Source organism: Squalius cephalus, assembly GCF_949319135.1.
Source record: "Squalius cephalus genome assembly, chromosome: 17".
Taxonomy (NCBI): domain Eukaryota; kingdom Metazoa; phylum Chordata; class Actinopteri; order Cypriniformes; family Leuciscidae; genus Squalius; species Squalius cephalus.
Genome location: NC_137138.1, coordinates 11,859,727 through 11,878,408, shown reverse-complemented (window position 1 = coordinate 11,878,408; position 18,682 = coordinate 11,859,727). Strand labels below are relative to the sequence as shown.

Sequence of the window (18,682 nt, the reverse complement as noted above, 5' to 3'; positions counted from 1 at the left end):
GGGGAGACCACGTCAGCGCCCCCCCACAGGTCCTAAAGGCAGAGGCCAAAAACCCTGAAGTTATGGGGCCGGCGGTCGGTCGTTTCACTGTGCAGCATCTACATTACTGGGAAAATTCAGTGTCCGACCCCTGGGTTCTGGCGACTTTGAGCAGGGGATACACTCTGCAATTCCGACGCCGGCCTCCCAAGTTTTCAGGAATCTTTCCGACAGTTGTCAAAGACGTAACCAGTTCAATGGCCCTTTCCTTAGAAATTCATTCACTGTTACTGAAAGGAGCCATAGAAAAAGTTCTTCCCATCAATCAGAGGGACGGGTTTTACTCCACGTACTTCCTTGTTCCAAAGAAAGATGGCAGTTTTCGTCCAGTTCTGGACCTGAGGCGCCTAAACGTGTTCTTAAAGTCTCTTCCTTTCCGAATGTTACGCACAGTCGACGTTCTTCGATCTGTGACGAAAGGAGACTGGTTTGTGAGTGTGGACTTGAAGGACGCTTACTTCCATGTTCCCGTTGCTCCCCACCACAGGAAGTTTCTAAGATTCAGCTTTCAGAATCAAGCCTATCAGTTCAGAGTTCTACCATTCGGTCTATCTCTGGCTCCTCGTGTTTTCACAAGATGCATGAGTGCGGCCCTGACTCCACTTTGGTCCAAGGGCATGAGGATTCTGCCCTACTTAGACGATTGGCTGCTCTGTGCCCCAACAAGACGACATGCGTTACACAACACCAGGATTGTGTTGGAGCATATCCAGAAGTTGGGCCTTACTGTAAACGACACAAAGAGTCATCTGGTCCCAGAACAGACCATAACCTTCATAGGAATAACACTCAATTCAATCACAATGTCTGCCACATTGTCTCACGCACGAACAGACAATATTTGTCAGCTACTGACTCGTTTCGGTCAGGGGACAAAACTTCCTTATGGGGTCCTTCTGCAACTAATGGGGATGTTAGCTGCCGCAACATCCGTGATCCCCTTGGGCTTGCTTCACCTCAGGCCTCTTCAGAGGTGGAGCAACAGCTTAGGGCTAGATTCAGCGAGACATCGCCATTGCATGATTGTCGTTTCGCCTGCCTGTGTCCGTGCATTGAAACCCTGGAAAAAGGTAACATTTCTGAAAGCCGGTGTGCCTCTAGGGGTGGTGTCCTCCCGTCGGGAAGTGATCACGACCGATGCTTCACTAACAGGATGGGGGGCAACGTGGAACCAGAGGGGAATTGGTGGTCACTGGTCACCCAGGGAGGCCTTAGAACACATCAACGTCCTGGAGTTGAAGGCAGTGTACTTAGCTCTACAACACTTCTTACCAAACCTGATGGGTCGTCATGTGCTTGTCCGGTCCGACAACACGTCGACGGTCTTTCATTTGAATCATCAGGGCGGCACCAGGTCTCTTGCATCTTTACTGCTAACTCGCAAGATCCTCACATGGTCTCAGGGCCGGCTGGCCTCAATAAGGGCAGTTCATCTCCCGGGATTGGACAATCAAGTGGCGGATGCTCTGTCCAGGGATCTGCTGCTCCCGGGGGAATGGAGACTTCACCCGGATGTAGTACAGATGATTTGGCAACGGTTTGGCAAGGCAGAGGTCGACCTGTTTGCATCGGAAATGACCACTCATTGCCGCTGGTGGTTCGCGAGAGCCGAAACGTCCAGCCCATTGGGACAGGATGCATTAGCCCACGAGTGGCCGAGTTGCCTGTTGTATGCGTTCCCTCCATTTCCACTTCTGTGGGAAACATTACATCGTGTATTCCTATACAAGCACAGGGTGCTTTTAGTGGCACCTCGATGGCCATCCAGGCCATGGTTTCCTCTCCTTCTGAGTCTGTTACAAGGCGAACCATGGCAGCTTCCCACCAGACGGGACCTTCTTTCTCAGATGCACGGCCGTGTTTGGCACCCAGATCCAACTCGTCTTCAGCTCTGGGTTTGGCCCTTGGGTCCAGATCACAGTTAATGGATTGTGAACCGGCAGTAGTGAACACTATCGGCAACGCTAGGGCTCCTTCGACACGACAGCTTTATGCTGCTCGTTGGAGGATATTTTCTTCTTGGTGCGGAGATCAAGGAATTGACCCAGTTCACTGTACTGTGCCGACAGTTTTGAGTTTCTTGCAGCATCTATTTGATGACAACAGGGCGGCCTCCACTTTAAAAGTTTATGTTGCTGCCATATCTGCTTATCATGACCCGGTTGCTGGTGCTTCCCTTGGGTCTCATAACCTTGTTTGTAGTTTTCTGAAGGGAGCGAGGCGTTTAAAGCCCGTTCGTTCTACTCCTTTTCCTGTGTGGGACTTACCGCTTGTTCTAGAGTCCCTTTGTACACCACCATTTGAGCCATTAGATGTTGCAGATATTAAGTGGTTGTCCTTAAAAGTGTCTTTTTTGTTGGCCGTTGCTTCCACTAGACGTGTTGGTGAACTTCATGCCTTGTCAGTGAGTGAGTTGTGTTTACGCTGGTTACCAGAGGATTCTGGGGTCATTCTTCGGCCTAATCCAGCCTTTCTCCCTAAGGTTTTGTTACCACAATTTGTGAATCAGTCTATTCATCTGGCTGCTTTTCAGCCGCCTTTCAATCACTCAGATACAGATGGGGGGAGGTCTCATCTTCTGTGTCCTGTACGAGCTTTAAAGTGCTATGTTAAGTCTACCGCTTCTTTCAGACAGACAGATCAGTTATTTGTTTGTTATGGTGAGGTACGCAAGGGTGCATCTTTGTCCAAACAGAGACTATCACGCTGGATTGTCGAGACGATAAAGTTGGCGTATAATAGATCTCATCAACCCTTACCAGTGGGTGTTACTTGTCACTCCACTAGGGCCGTGTCTTCGTCTTGGGCCACTTTACGGGGAGTTTCCTTGGCGGATGTCTGCGAAGCTGCTACCTGGTCTTCTCCATGTACCTTTGCGCGGTTCTACAAGGTTAACGTGGCTGCTTCCCATGATGTGAGCTCTGCAGTCCTTCTGGAGCAATCCTGATATTGGCAGGTGGGTGGCATTCCTCATGACTGTGTTGATATGCGTCATCCACTAGTGCTTTGCACTGCCTCTGGCGGTCAGTAGGAATGAAACAGAACGCTAGTTACGTATGTAACTGTGGTTCTGTGAATTCCGGATGACCGCCAGAGTCCCTCGTCACTCGGAATGCGCGAGAAAGCATTCTGAGGCTGGGCACCGAGTCGCTGTGGGTTATATCCTCGCGTCTCGGTCTGCGTCATGACGTGACTTTGTTGTTATATTCTTCTCGATCTATCTAGCTGGCGCAGCGATTATCCACTAGTGCTTTGCACTGCCTCTGGCGGTCATCCGGAATTCACAGAACCACAGTTACATACGTAACTAGCGTTTTCATTGTAGATGAGCTGAGCTGTGAAAGGCAGACAAACCAGATCCAATGTTTTGGCAACTTTGTAAGGTAATGTTTACTTAACGTATTGCATATGGGTCACTGGTATTTTCATTGTCCGAGCCGAAGGTGAACGACCTGAACAACCACCATTGGATGTTGGGATCCTTGTTGAAGGAGTGAAATTGCTTCAGCAATTACTTCAGATGAGCTATCCATCTGATCTCAAGTATACCTTTGAGTTTCTTCAAAAGGTGTTAATGGAACTTGATGCAAGCAAACAAACTTGTGGAATAATTCATTGATGTTTAGTTCTCATTCCAGTACAATGCTGCTGTTTTATATTGTTTTTGTTTTTATGTATAAAAAACATGCCAGTCATAAATATTCCTTTCTATAAGGGTCAATTTCTGTAGCACTTTGTAGAATTTATTGGGAAAAAAAGATAAAAAAATAAGTTTAAGACTTGGTTGAATTGCAAATAAAAAGCTATTTGTTTCTGAAAAATAGTTGTCTGATTATTTAACGGTTTTCTTGAACACTTGTATGGCAAAGTATTGTAATTACAAAGCAACGGAAATCCTTAACGTTAAATGTTTATTGCACACTAAATGTTCGTAAATTTAACATAACATAACAGTATATGTAATAGTGACTTTACTAGGATTTCTTTAGTCCATGCAACATTTAAATTGTCAACACAAACAATTTAGTAAATGCAACTTACATTTTCTTGTTGTTATTACTGTGGTATTTAAGGAGTTTTTGTCAACTTTACACAAACTTTTTTAGTAAATACAACTTACATTTTGTTTGTTGCAATTACTTAAAGTTTTTGTTTTTAAGTAACAAGTCAGCTGCCTAGTTTTCAGATGCAGTGCAGCCGTGCTTATGTGGATTGGGAAGCATTTTGACTAATGCCAAGGCATTGAAAGGACAAATCAGCAGTTTCATGACAGAACTATGTATACATATTAGATGAAAAACTTCAACTAAATAAAAATGTTGCCTAGCCTTGGAAACTAACTGAAATAACCTCCTGAGACCCAGATTTTTTTTTAAATGTAGTATTTATTTTCATGTCATCACATTGTTAGAGCATAGCCTAAGAAACAAATTGTAAAAAAAAATAAACATTTTTGAAAAATTATATTTTATTAAAATGTTCTGCTATGTCCTCTGGAGTGGACACAAGGACTCAGATGTTTAAAAATAAAATCACATGAAATGACAACATGTATAGGCAAAACCAATGGGATTTCTTTTCATTCACAGACCAATTTTTAGGTTGTATAAAGATGATTTTCAACTGTTATAAAAAGTTATAACGGAATGAATTGATACACCATTTTATTTTATGCAATATGTGGGTAAATGGCCATAAATGGGTTTTCCCATTCAATACAATGTATCAATAATTTGCATATTAATGTGTTCTTGGGGCAACATGTAATGAAAAAAGAAGTGTAATAACAAAAGTAATAATTGGCAACATTTTAATAATAATATCTAATATTTCATAGGAATATTGATGTATAATTTCTTTACCTATTCACTTTTTGTGTCTCCCAAATGCCTGATAAACATGATTTAGGTCCTGGCTCTGCATTGGACATAGCCTGACTTCGTCATACTCATATTCTAGTCAGAATGTGAGTCTGATACTGCTCCATAGAGATTTGATTATGGGGCGTGTCTCAAACGAACTAGGAAAAAAAAAACTCTGCACTCAATTGGATAGACCTACAACCAATCAGAGCAACGGAGTAAATGACGCATGTCCTTCATTCATATTTTCAACCAACAAAATGTCGCGGGCGCGGCTCTCTGTTCCTCTTTTAAAATGAATGCGCTGTCGATATCTTCTATAACAGACGCGATGGCGGAATCTACACATGATGTTTCATAAACAAAGTTCGGGAGGAGCACGTACAAATAATCAATCCAATATCAACTTGTCATCAAACAATACCATGTCTAACGTTACCGAGGAAGCATATTCACTCTGTCAACTTACCTAACACTCCTTGACAGTTTTTCAGCATCCCTCGGTCCCTCCACCACCCCGAATCCTCACTCTTGTCTTGTTCTCTCACAACCAGGAACACGGGGGGGAGTATGTCTACCGAGCCCACAGCCCTCTCGGACAGCACGTCATATACGCATTTATTCTATCTTACTTATTTGTGTGAACTCATGACATCTCATATAGCCTACGCATTTATTCTATCTGACTTATTTGTAAATGTGAACTCGTGAAATCTCAATTCTCCAGCTGCAGTCGTCTTTGTTGTAAACTAATTCAAATCAAGCGCTCTTTGGTGACGTAACCGCAGACCATCTGTCCATCATCGATTAAAGCCCGCCCTGGCAATTTGATTGGCTCGGCCTTCTAGGAGCCGAGCATAATTACTCCTCAATGGATCGAGTCCAGACCAAGCGGCAACCTCCCCGTCTCTCTCTTGAAACCAACACGGAAGTGAGTTAAACTGCAATTCATTAACTGGCCGCTTAGCCTGGCTGCAGGAGTGAGTCAAATCTGTATCTCCCTCATGTTAAAATTACCAACTTTACAGCAGAAAAAAACATGTTTACAGCCTGGATCTCTATGTGGCTTTGGTCTATACAGCTAATTTTGCCCTTCATAACAACTGTGAGGGGGGTGAATTATTTTATAACTCGTCCGTTTAGTTGATTAATATTTAAATTTAAGGGTGTGGCCAAGCCACTTGAGTGACAGATGGATTGCCGCTGTCAGTGCTAGCCGTTTGTCTGCTGTTACTAGTCGTCACACTTCACCTCAGCAAATGTTAGCTGCTGAACTTGCCATCTCTGCAGTGTTTGTGCCTTTTTTCGGGATTATTTCATACAATTTAATACTTGGGTACAAAGCCCACGTCTTTGGATTCCGTCGTTATCGTTCGAGAGAACAACCAGCGCTGTATTTCAGTTGTTTTCCTCTGTGAACATGCACTAATGGATGTCTGACAATTTCGTTGCTTTTTGGGGTTTTCAAATTTAAAACGTCAATAAATGCTCGTTCGTTCTGCTCTCACCGAACAGATGGATTATAATATGCTTATGTAAATTACCGTCAGATGAAATCATGCAGGCGTCGGCGCTTTCTCCGTCCGTGCAATAAATGCACATGAATGAGCGCGGATTTTCTAGCGCATTTACTTGCACTTCAAAGGTAATATATCTATGGTTTAACCCATTTGAGAGACGGCCAAAATCAGAATTTAAAATGGACTGAATAAAGCTCTCTACGAACTTGAGCGATGCCGCGCTGACGGACCATGAAAGAGTGACTGACATGTATGCACATAAATCACTGTCACACACAAACACTCTCGAAGTAATACACAGTCTAACTTGTAGCCACGTCTTTTAACTATTATAATATTTCGAAGGGCAAAAATAGGAATGTTTAATTGGTTTTACATTATCAGCTAACTCGATCACGTCGAGCTAGGTGATTTCAGATAGCCAGGCTCATATCTATGGCCAGGCTCCTCAGCTCCACTCACGCCCCGCCTGTTTGCCTATTTTCTGTTATCCTGGAGTGACGCAAGGCCAAGATGGCGACGGCCGGCTCCGCCCACTTTAGGCTTCAAAAATGCTCTTCAGAAACCTACGGGTGACGTCACGGACACTACGTCCATATTTTTTTACAGTCTATGGTCCAGACCGAACTTCCCGACCAAAAAATGTTGTGGGCGGGGTTCGGGCTGGCACCCAGGCCAGGCTACATTGGACATGTATGAAATCAATGCTCAGCACTAAATTAATAGCCTTTCAGTCATTTCTAAAGACCAAGGAGAAGTTGTTGTCCTGGTGAAATCTCCAAACATTTGTTGACAAAATACAACCACTCAGATGAAATTTAGTTAGAGCTACTGAGTTTGTCCAGCACCTCCTTTGACTGAGGATTTGTTTTAAAAAAAGAGTCCGTATTTTACACCCCATTCGTTGAAAGTGCACTAAAATCAGTGCGCATGAACACACACATTACATTATAAAGTAAATGACTCAAAAACGGTTACCGGGCATTATTTTGCTTTTGGTTTTGTTGGATGCCTGCTGTTTCTCTTACTTTGCTTCTTTTTTTCGACTTAGCTTCTGTGATGAGCACAAGTTTAGCGTGGGTCAAATATGCGCCTTCATTTTCACTTTAACGTTGACATTTTCGTCTTGATTGGGAATGATATCCATCTTTCCTTTCTTAGCGCATACCAAAAATGTTAAAATATTTTAAAATAACCACATATCATATAAAAATGTATTTACAAACTAAAACGGCAGCACTGCATTCGGTTTAACGAAACACAATTTAACGAATCTGCAACTCTGAAACGCAAGTTCTCCAACACGCCATATTTGTTTCAGCAGTGTGTTGATATGTGTTGGAGCAATTGCTAGCTGATATATATTATCCCACTTCTCTCACCTTTAAAGAAATGGTTATACATTTCTAAAAGTCTATCGCTTATTTTGCGTGTCTAGCGGATATTATCTGGAATGTACCGGCGCGGTGGGAGCAAGAAGGATCACAGTAAAGCGGCTAAGGAGCAGAGCGACAGTAGCAAGTATGCGGAGCTGCTGGTGTTCGGCTACGCCTGTAAGCTGTTCCGGGACGATGAGAGGGCCAGCTACCACGAGCAGGGCAAACACCTTATCCCATGGATGGGGGACAAGAACATCATGATCGATAGGTCGGTTAAACAAACCTAATGGGAATCATTACTTAACCAACTTAATGTCTTCCAAAGGGACCTTGGATGTATTGTTGTTTTGCAGCACAGGAGGAGCTGATGGCATTGTGTGATGTTTACATGGCCAAACGTGAATAAAAGGAACTTGACAATGACAGATCTAAGATAACTTGCTTGGATTGTGATTATTTTTTGTAAGCTCAATGCAATGACAGAACTGTCAAATGGATTCAACAAGAACTTTAAACCAGCCTAAGATGGTTTGCTGGTCTTAACTGGTTCTCAGCTTGTCTCCCAGCCTGCCAGCTAAAAAAGTGCCCAGACGCCTTTAAAACCACCTGAGAGACCAGCTAACCAGCTTAGGCTGGTTTAAGATGTTGTTTTTTCTTTGTAGGGTTAGGGAAAATTTGAAATCCGAGGCAGAGTCCTTGCTCACATGGCGCCCTCAATTATATAATTTAAAATATAAAAGTCACATTCAGTAGTTAAGTCTAAATGACTATCTATTTAATTTTTTGGTGGTTAGAATAATTGAATTAGAAACATAATATGAACCTTTTGTACTGGTCATGTGAAGCCTCTGCTTCTCAACACTTAGTGAATTTGCTGTGGTCACATTTGTTGCATTTATACGATTAAATGAAAATCACAGCAAATTCACGTAAGATAAGCCTGCTACTGTAAATTAGTCCGTGCATTAAGGTGGTTCTCACATATGATGTGATCTATGAATGGAATCCCATTATATGAATTCTGTCTTTGTGCATAGATCCAAATAAGTCTAACGGTGTTCTTTTGCAGGACGTACTTTTAACAAGTAGTCAGTCAAATATTGTGTTCTTTATCTGTTTTCTCTCTTCCTCAACACTTTTTCCAGTTCAGCTGCAGACGTTCAAAAAAAAAACGTGAAAATTGGTAATGAGCCAGGAGTGTGTTGAAACGCAGCGGGTTGCATTGAGCCACCTTAATCTGCATGGATCTGTTTCTTGTTTCCAATGTGTATGTGTGTGTCTCTCTATCACGTAATGCAGAACTTATTTCCTCAGCAATTAAGGCTAAGGGGTCCCTCCAGGCCCCGATTGCCACCTCATCGCCCACTTCTCTCTTTTGCCGAAGAAACTGGAACTGAGAAGTGGAATACAGGAGCGAGCGCAGGAAAATTTCCTCCATATGGGTTCTTACGGATAGGTATTTATGTGCTCGGGCTTGTGTGGATGTACTTCTTTTGCAGTAAATGTAGGAATGATGATGGCAGTTGTCTCAATAAGTCTCAATTGTCTGACAAGGGTACAAGTTGGAATGGTTTGTTGAACCATGTAAGGTAAGAAGAGAGTTGTTGTTTGCGTTTTATTTTTATCTATTCGCCTGTTGCGTCTTTTTATGGTTTTAGTGAAGAATTAGATGGATTTAATAAGTTTATCATGCAAGTGCACTCACCTGTTGAGCCGTATGCCCTATGGAGTGCATCATATTGGCCATCTGCCTTTTGCTGCCCAGGCATCTCCTCATGCAAACCTTGTAAGCAAAGTAGAATTTTGAAAGAAAACCATATATGTGAATATACAAACAAAAGGCTTTACTTTTAGGGTTCTCCAGTGTGGTGAGTATTTGTTGTATGTAATCCAATGTTAAATTCCTCTCACCTTTAACCACATGATTCGTATTGCAGGTACGATGGCCGTGGTCATTTACATGATCTTTCGGAATATGACGCAGGCTCGTGGAATCACGACTACCAGCTGTCTGAGGAGGAGGCCAGGATAGAGGCTCTGTGTGATGAGGAGAGGTACCTGGCCATGCACACCGATCTACTGGAAGAGGAGGCCAGACAAGGTAAACGCACAGCGATCTATGAGCTCAGTCAATTTCTATGTATAATCAAACCTGTGAAGTTCATGTCTGCTCGAGTGCAGTGTTGATTTATTTTTACACAGCTTAATGTTTTTTTGTATTTCTAAGTCAGTGGCAACTGGTTTAGGATGCGTTTGCCAATAATTATATAATTATTTACAATAATATAATTATTTTATAAATATAATAAAAAATTATTAAAATGTACTCAAATGCTGATAACGTCATGGCAAAAAAACAAACAAAAAACTATTCAGTTATAAAAATACTGAATAGCATTTTCACTAGCGGTTTCAGGCTTTTGGACCCCACTTTACCCAATTAAATGCATTTTTTGTGCTATTTTATTAACTCATAAACTATATACTTTCTCTGTTACCTCTGCTTGTTCTGAAACCATGACATCTTTTATGTTTTTCTTGTCCCTGTGAGTTTTCTTTCCATTGGGATGCATATATAAAAGTACAAAAGCATGAAGAGACCATTTTATAGCAGCACTTAAAAAACAAACAAATAAAAAACGATGACCTTTTCAGTTGGAAATAATTAATCTAGCTTGTTTCGTCTAAGTGGATAACCAGCACTCTTCAGTAAATCATGCTTTTTGACTTGTGCAGTCAGACTTTAAGTGCATTCCTCTAATATCTTTTTGATTGTATTACATTTCAAAAAAAGTGAAAGGTACTTGGTTAGGATTGTTTGTGTGAAGAGTGTTAAACTTACATGGTTTGTTTTTTAGAATAAATAAAATAAGTTGTGTTGCAGAATGTGAAAGTGTTCTTGTTGGCTTATACTAGGTCACCAGACTGGCTCCTGGTTTTGTTTTTATGTGTGTGTTTTTTGTTCTGAAATGTTTTTGTTCAAGAATGTTGTTCAAAATCAAGTTTGTCACTTGACTACACCCAGCAATTAAATAGTTAATTCAATGAAGTGCATTATTGTAACACCCAGGGTTGGCTCGATACCACAATTTTGGCTTGGGTACGATGCCAAAATCTAATACCTGGTTACCGATACCATAGGTAACAAATAACCAGCCTCAAAAGAGAGCTGAATTGAAAATAATCTTATTAAGAACACTGTATGACACTGTAAGCCTGTTTATCGGTCCAAATGGCGGTCTCCAATAATACGGGTGAAGGTTTTTGCATGTTACTGTCTTTCCTTTTCCTTTTTTCTCATATGTATTACCTCATTATTTCATCTGACTCCATAAATGAAAAAGGTTTTGATGATATCTGAGCATCATTAAAAGGGAGCGAATGTTTAATTATTCTTTTTAACTCTTTAAAGGTTGTATCAGCGATTTCAGGCCCAAACATAAATTATCACATTCATCTAATCTTTCCTAACGATCCGCTAGGTGCCCGCCCCATAAGCATGCCGTCAAAAAACGCGTCTCTGTAGGCAGCCTAGGCTCTGAGATCTGAACACAAAAACAGTTGGTTTCACCACCACTCAAAACCTGAAATCGCTGATACAACCTTTAAGTATATTTTACCTGTTCCAGATTAGGAAACTATGTCGCTCAGAGGTCCTCACGTCTTCTTTTTAACGCGGGTCTCACAATCAAAAGCTTATCAGTTTTGGTCAACGAACAAAGGTAATTGCTATATACCTGAGATCGGTCACGTTCATGTTTACACAATCAAAGATACTTTGGTATAGCCCCCATGGAATTGCATACACTTGAATTTAACTTAACATTTAACTTAACATTTACTTCAGGCAGAGGTATGGCCACTATTACAGATATAAGTTGACCAACATAACTTCTCTTATAATAGCTTTGGCTTGGCCATGCCGTGGTTTCCCAAGTACACTAAAGTAACATTAAATTAAAACAGAGGTAAGACACACCCAGATTTAGATTGGTCAAGCAGCATTTGCTGTTCTAAACAGAAATTCACTTCTTGTCTTTGCAAACCAAGTACACTTGAATCAGTGCCAAATATTAGTCGTCACTAATCTGACACAAAACTTGCGGGAACATACGAATCCATTTAATCTACTTGGTGAAACAATTTCAGAGTCAGTCGGAATTAAATCAAATGTAACAATTTATTATGTCAGGTAAATGTATCATGCCAATTTCATAATCAGTTCAAAGATAATAAATGCAAAACATCAAATGCTCTGGAATAAAGAGAAGAGATGCGAACCTGACATTAGAAAATACATGATGCTGAGAGTCTCGGCCCATCAGCATCATGGGCTAATTTGAGCTACAAATCGCCCTGAGCCTCTTGTTGCATTTCTTTATATAGACAGAAACTTATTTCATATGGAAACATTTGCTAACAATGGGAATATACATTCAGAGTTGACATCTTTTGGGAGCAGGATGCCATTTGCCTGGAAGACACACCCTCCTCTGTGTGCGAGTTATCTCTAAACTCTTAAATACCTTATTACCTTTTGGTTTACTTCTTTGGGAATGAGACATTTGTACCAGTCGCACTGAGACATTTCAAATGATACCAAATGTGTAATACTGAATGATAATTATTCACATTAAGCCATATAGATTCTTGGGTAAATTTTGGTGATCTCAGCTTGAGAGAGAAGGAATGGGGGAAGAGGGAAAGAGATGTAGATTAGAATGATTCTGAGGTGAGACTGGCGTCTCGAATGGTGCACGAGTGAGTTCAAATGTTAATTTCCTTCGTTTTCTTAGAGAGTTGCCCTCTCTTCCAGTTCTTCCAGTTTCTCCAGTCTTACAACACTCTGCAGTAACAAATGTGATGCTTGTTTTCAAGCATAAATATAAGAACAACATAATAACACTTCTCATTGCTCCATACTAGTAAAACTGAAGTGATACAATTAAAATAGTATTTGTTATTATTGAAGTACTATTATTGAATTGTACAAAATATGCAATCTTCCTACAAAAAGTAGCACATTACATATAGAACAAGTGGCAGACCTATTAGTTTGCATTTAGCTACACTCCAAGACTTGATGCACAGATATATATTGACATACAGTAACCGATTGTTTTCTGTTTGTTGCCATAGTTACCACTGTCAATCATCACAGTTTCGGATTCAATCCTGCATTTAAATCATTTCAGAAACTTTGCAATGGGCAGTTAGCAGCATGATGCATGCATATTGTATACAAAAAGCAAGCTGTACTCCCAGTACAATCACTGAATCTCAGTGCTCCTAAACTCCTGTTTTAATCGATGAAGCTGACAACACTGCACAGTGAATCTCTTATTTACATTGTGATGTTTTTTTTTTATATAATGAAATGATTCACAAACTTGCTGAACTCCATGAGCTCGCTCTAAACAAATATACAACGTTTTTATCTGATGAGCAGCCGGTTTCTCATCAGTTTGGATAACACTGTCATAAAGCGAAGAACAGCAGCGTATCAAGTACCAAAATGAGTCATGATATTGTACCATTTGAAATATAATATACTGATATTTTTCAGTACCGGTATGATTAACACAAGACACATCAAATATGTGTTATGAGAAAACAATAAGCTATATATTACTTCGGATGTACTGAAATATCATCCAAAAATATCATAACTTTTTGTATGTGTATGTATAAGCTATTTTCCAAGTCACTTTTTAAAGCTGGAACAATCTGGTTTTTTTTTTTTTTTTTTTTTAATCACTTCTGTTGGAATGTTTATTAACATTTTCAGAATGTTGTTTGGTAACTAGTTAGTCTTCAGGCTATGCTGATGAGTCAAGTGGAGCTAATATTATAGCACATTATAATAACTTGGTATGTGCATCACAAGGTTCAAAAGTGATGTTCCTTAGCTCAATTCGCAGTTTAACCATCTTTAAACCGAGGTGCGCAGTAAGTGGGAGTGAATTATGATGTCCTTTGCTGATGGTGTTTGCCCTTCGGGGGAGACCCAACCTCATTAAATTTTTATCAATCCGCCTACATTAACATCCTATAAACTGTAATAAAGCATTTTGATTGTTTAATATTGGATCGTCCTTTTGCTCAATTGCAGTTTTGGTAGTTGTGATTCTGTAGTGAAATCGTTAAAGATGAGAAGAAACTGTGGCTGTTTGGATGTGCAGATTGGTATGAATATATGTTTCTTTGTAGACTGTGTTTCCAGAAGATCAGTTTTAGGTAAACTTTTGTTTAGGTGAGTGTGTGTTTTAGGCTTTACATTAAATGCAGGAACAGAGTTGCTTTGCCACTGTCATCAGCACACACCTTGTTTTCTTTCAGCTATGCATGAGAATCAATACAGTTTCTGTGCTGCATTTGCAGTATAAAGTTGGCTATGGATCAGTTTTTCTCAACTCCAGGCCTGAGGAATGTGAAACCAGAATGTTTTAGATGTCTCACTAATTAAATCACCCAAATCAAATCAGTTTCTTTGTGTGTTGAGGGAACGTAACATGGACCAAAGACATGAAACAAAACAAAAACGTTACATGATGTCACAAGATGCGACCCTAAAAACATATAATACGCATGCACGTGACGACTTCGTTTTCACAAATTTGCATTTTTGAAGTTTACAAAAGACAATAACAGTATTGTTTTAAAAACTTGCTCTTTGAAACCAGTTTTCAAAAGTTTGCATTTTCAGGCCCCCAAAACGCCGTTGTCGTGTAAAATGATTCCGTTTTTAGTTTAAAAAAAGTGGAATATAAACGGCCCCTAAATATTATAGTGATGACATTTTTTTAATATGTATAAATATTATAAACGATAACATTATACATTTAATAAAATGGTTCAGCAAAATGAAAGAACTCATTACAATGCAAGTGAGTGAAAGTTTATTGCAAATTGCCACGTCGCAGTAAAGACATTTTATAATGTTACAAAAGATTTCTGTTTCAAATAAATGCTGCTCTTTTGAACTTTCTATTCATCAAAAAATCCTGAAAAGAAATTATCATGGTTTTCACAAAAATATCAAGTAGCACAACAGTTTTCAACATTGATAAGAAATGTTTCTTGAGCAACAAAGTTTCATATTAGAATGATTTCTGAAAAACCATGTGACACTGAAGTAATGGCTGCTGAAAATTCAGCTTTGCCATCACAAATTAGCCTACTTATTATTTTTTATAGAAAATAGTTGTTTTCAAGCCTTTGGTGAGCATAAAAGACTTTTCAAAAGCATTACAAATATCTTACCCAACTTTGATCAATGTAAACTAAAAAATTAGATAGCACACCTAAAGATAGAAATGTTTAACTTACTAAACTATTTTCTATCTAAATTAAGGCTAGTCAAATAATGAATTGTTGGATCAGTGTTTTAGTCCCAACATTAGAATGTTCAAACTTTGAGGCAATGTGAATCAGCCGTAAAATTATGGTGAACATTGCAATTAATTCAGAAGTTAAATTGAGTTTTGTTCATGAGAATCTTTTGTTCTGTTTGCAGAGGAGGAGTATAAAAGGCTGAGCGAAGCTTTGGCCGATGAAGGCACCTACAGCGCAGTGGCCTTCCGTTACAGTGCGGACTACTACGACCCCTCCCAGCCCACTGAGGAAGAGGAGGCCAACAGAGAAGCAGGTGGGATCCGTACAAGTCTAGAAACCACACAACTTCAAAAACCACATACTTACTTTGAACTGCTGCTCGAGTCTGCCTAAGGAGATTCAGTTTCTGTGACAAGTTTCTGTTCTTCTCAGACATACTTTAGCCTACAAACTTCAAAATGCTTCGGGATGAAATGAGGCCATTTCCCTTAGGTCAAATAAGTATGGTTTTTGAGCCTCAAGGCACTGAAAAGCTCAAAGTTTTTTTAAAGAAAATGAGTGTGGCAAGCAGTGGATATGCAAAGACTGTTAATGACCAGCAAGGTCCAGCGGTTCAGCACTAAAGAGTTTTAGCATCACTGCTTTATAAACACTGAAGCCTAGAATTAGTTTGAGTCCTCAAAGCTCTCGTCTCGAGCGGAAATTTGGTGACAAATGAGATTCTAAAACAAACCGCAATCACCTTCGATGCTTTCGTAATCCTCATTCATACCTGCTTGCAACAGTACTCTGTAGAGAACAAGACACTTGGCCTATTTGCGCACAGTCCTTATCTACGCACACACACACACACACACACACACACACACACACACACACACACACACACACACACACACACACACACACAGACGGTCAGCTAGTGTCATTGATTTCTTTTTCTCACTGTGACAATGAAGAATTCATCATTTTTGTAGGAGCTGAACTGGAAGCCAGACAGCATTTCCCCCCCCCTCATCAGAGTAAGATTGTTTGCGATTGTCAGCCTCAGACACCGTGGCCCACAGTCCTTTATCGTCTTGATATTGCCCTCAAAATTGGAAAGTACTTTTTCAATGTCGCAAGCTGTAATCTGATCAGATGGCTTTACACAACTTCCAAAAATAAGGGCCCACAGGATTTTTTTTTTTTATCAGTTCACTTGGAAATAAAGTCATGTTTACAAGGTACCAGTGCCTAGTTGCAAGAAATTCTAAAGTGAAAAAAAACAACAACCTTATTTGTAATTGTATTGTAATATTACTAGAGGAGTTCTTAACTTAATAAAGTTTTGAGCATCTAGGTGCGGGTTTATAGAACAAGCCCTTGTGAAGGTTAAATAATTTAGTTGATTTGCCAGTTTAATGGCTTCTTACATTAGAAAGAGATTAGAATTTTTGTTTAAGGAATTTAGAAGCAAGATAACTTGATATCCATGAGCAGAGCAGCATTTTTTTGTTTAGTTTTTTGTTATATCTATGAAATTTCTGTGCTTGTTACTTTTGATATACATTTTCAGCTAATTCTCCAGTGTTTTCTGTTCAAAGAAATGCCTTGTTTTAATAATAATTATGGTATGATCTAAACATAAAAACAAAAGAAATTGTGTCCAGTCATTTACATGTCTTTCTCATTGTGCGGGTGGCTCTTGGCCAAAATAATCTGCACTGTTGACCAGACCTTATGCCGTTTACTCAAAGATCTAGCTTTGTGAGACTATGTGAGATGCATCAATTGCTAGGTTGTCTTTTGTAATCACCAACGTAAAAAAAGTTAAGCCCACATGACAACTGACTATTTGTTGGAAAGGTTTAGAAGGGCTGTTTGATTTGTTAATGTGCCACTTGTAACAACTCAATTTATCTCCCACAATATCTTTGGCTCTTGCACATTATTGCACAAGCAATGTATTTCCATCTCGAGCCTCCATTTCCTTTCACACTGAATTCAGCATAAAATTTTAATTTGGTCTTTACCTGTCCTGGCCAATTCATGGAGTGCACGGAGGCAGGAGCGGTAAACGGAGATGACGGGGTTTGTGGTCTTTCAGAAAGTTGGAGTAACTCAAAATGAAACTTAAAGAGCCTCCAGTTCTTACTTAAAGAAGATTCATATTTGCATCTGTGTGGTTTTTTTGTGCTGCTTCTGCCTTGTCGATCTGATTTTGTGGGTTCATTCTGTTTTTTCCTCACCTTTGTCCTTCTCTCAGATCAAGAGCAGGCGGAGGAAGAGAGTGAGGAGCCGTTTGTGGCGCCCCCTGGCCTCCTCATCCCTCCAGATGTAGAGCTGGTAAATAAATTATGAACCATACCTATTTTGCAAAGTTAACTTGGGGATTCAGCAATTCTGAGACCAAAATAATTATTTTCTTGTTATGGCCTTTAATAGATAAATGGCCTATGGCTTTTCTGTACTATTATGTCTAAATAAATTAAAATCCAACAATACAACACCAAAAACTAAAATAATTTTTTGTTAAATGTTATAAGTGAATTTTAGCATCACAATATTATAGTGTACAGCATGAAAACGGATATTCATTTGGAGATTTGCTAAAGGTTACATATAGCATTATTGATAAAAGTGTTTATAAAAATGAACTTTAAGTGATTTTAAATCCTACAACAAGTGAATTTAGGCATCACAGTGTTATAACGTACAGCATGAAATGGATATTCATGTATAGATTTGATAAATATTACATATAGTTGATAAATTATAAAAATGATTTATTTAATTTATATAATTATAATGACGATGCAGATAAATTAAGTAAAATAAAAGTCTAATATTTGCAGATAATCAATATGGAACCAATATTTTGTGCATTCCTACTTATAATCACCATTACCTACATACTTACTTTGATTAAATATGTACTTGATTTGGTTTTCTGTTGTTGGATGTCTGTTAACTTCAACCGAAAATGTGTAGCTTTGCACTCGGCATGAGGCCATTTATGACTATCTAGCAAATAAAGACTATTCTGTTCTTTTCTATTCAGAAGATTGTGATTTGATTCGAGCTATAAATATCTTCCTTTGTATAACCTGTGCGCATGGTGGGATGCTAACGTCAATATATGGGCTTTTATAACTGCAGGATCCCTCGTTTCAAAGCCACATGTAATCACTGATGATTTTTTTACTGTCCTTATAGCTGAAAGAAAGTTGATCCAACCAAATTATTCTATAAAAGCTCTAATGCCCCTCCTTTATCCTCTTAAACCAAGGATTTGCCTGCACTTTCCCACCAAGGCCTACTGGAAACATAGCAACATATATACTTATTCATCCAGTGAGCCACTTGTTGTGAAAACAACAACCCTAACCTGCTCTTTCTTTGTTGGTGGGAGTGATTTTCGTCTCGAGGTTGAAATATAAGTGGAAGCCTTCAGTTTCTTAGGCTTGAAAACCCCAATTAGTTTAAAGTCTGCAAGGTTCTTTGACGGAATTAATCTTCAGCTGCTCTGATTACCTTGCTTATTGTACAGCACATAGCTTGAAGC

At 39.4% G+C, this 18,682-nt stretch overlaps 1 protein-coding gene across 2 annotated transcripts in view; it reads left to right on the top strand.

The window, feature by feature from the left end:
* Window positions 1-7,729: 7,729 nt before the first annotated feature.
* sfswap (splicing factor SWAP) overlaps window positions 7,730-18,682 on the top strand; it is an 83,235-nt gene continuing 72,282 nt past the window's right edge. Inside the window, exons 1-4 of one of the 2 annotated variants that reach the window (XM_079898420.1) lie at window positions 7,730-8,068; window positions 9,738-9,901; window positions 15,317-15,448; window positions 17,384-17,463. In XM_079898420.1, coding sequence (XP_079754546.1) covers window positions 7,875-8,068; window positions 9,738-9,901; window positions 15,317-15,448; window positions 17,384-17,463 — 570 coding nt within the window. In that variant the 5' untranslated portion in view covers window positions 7,730-7,874. The remainder of the gene's footprint in view (window positions 8,069-9,737; window positions 9,902-15,316; window positions 15,449-17,383; window positions 17,464-18,682) is intronic. The other variant, XM_079898419.1, reaches the window with a different exon arrangement.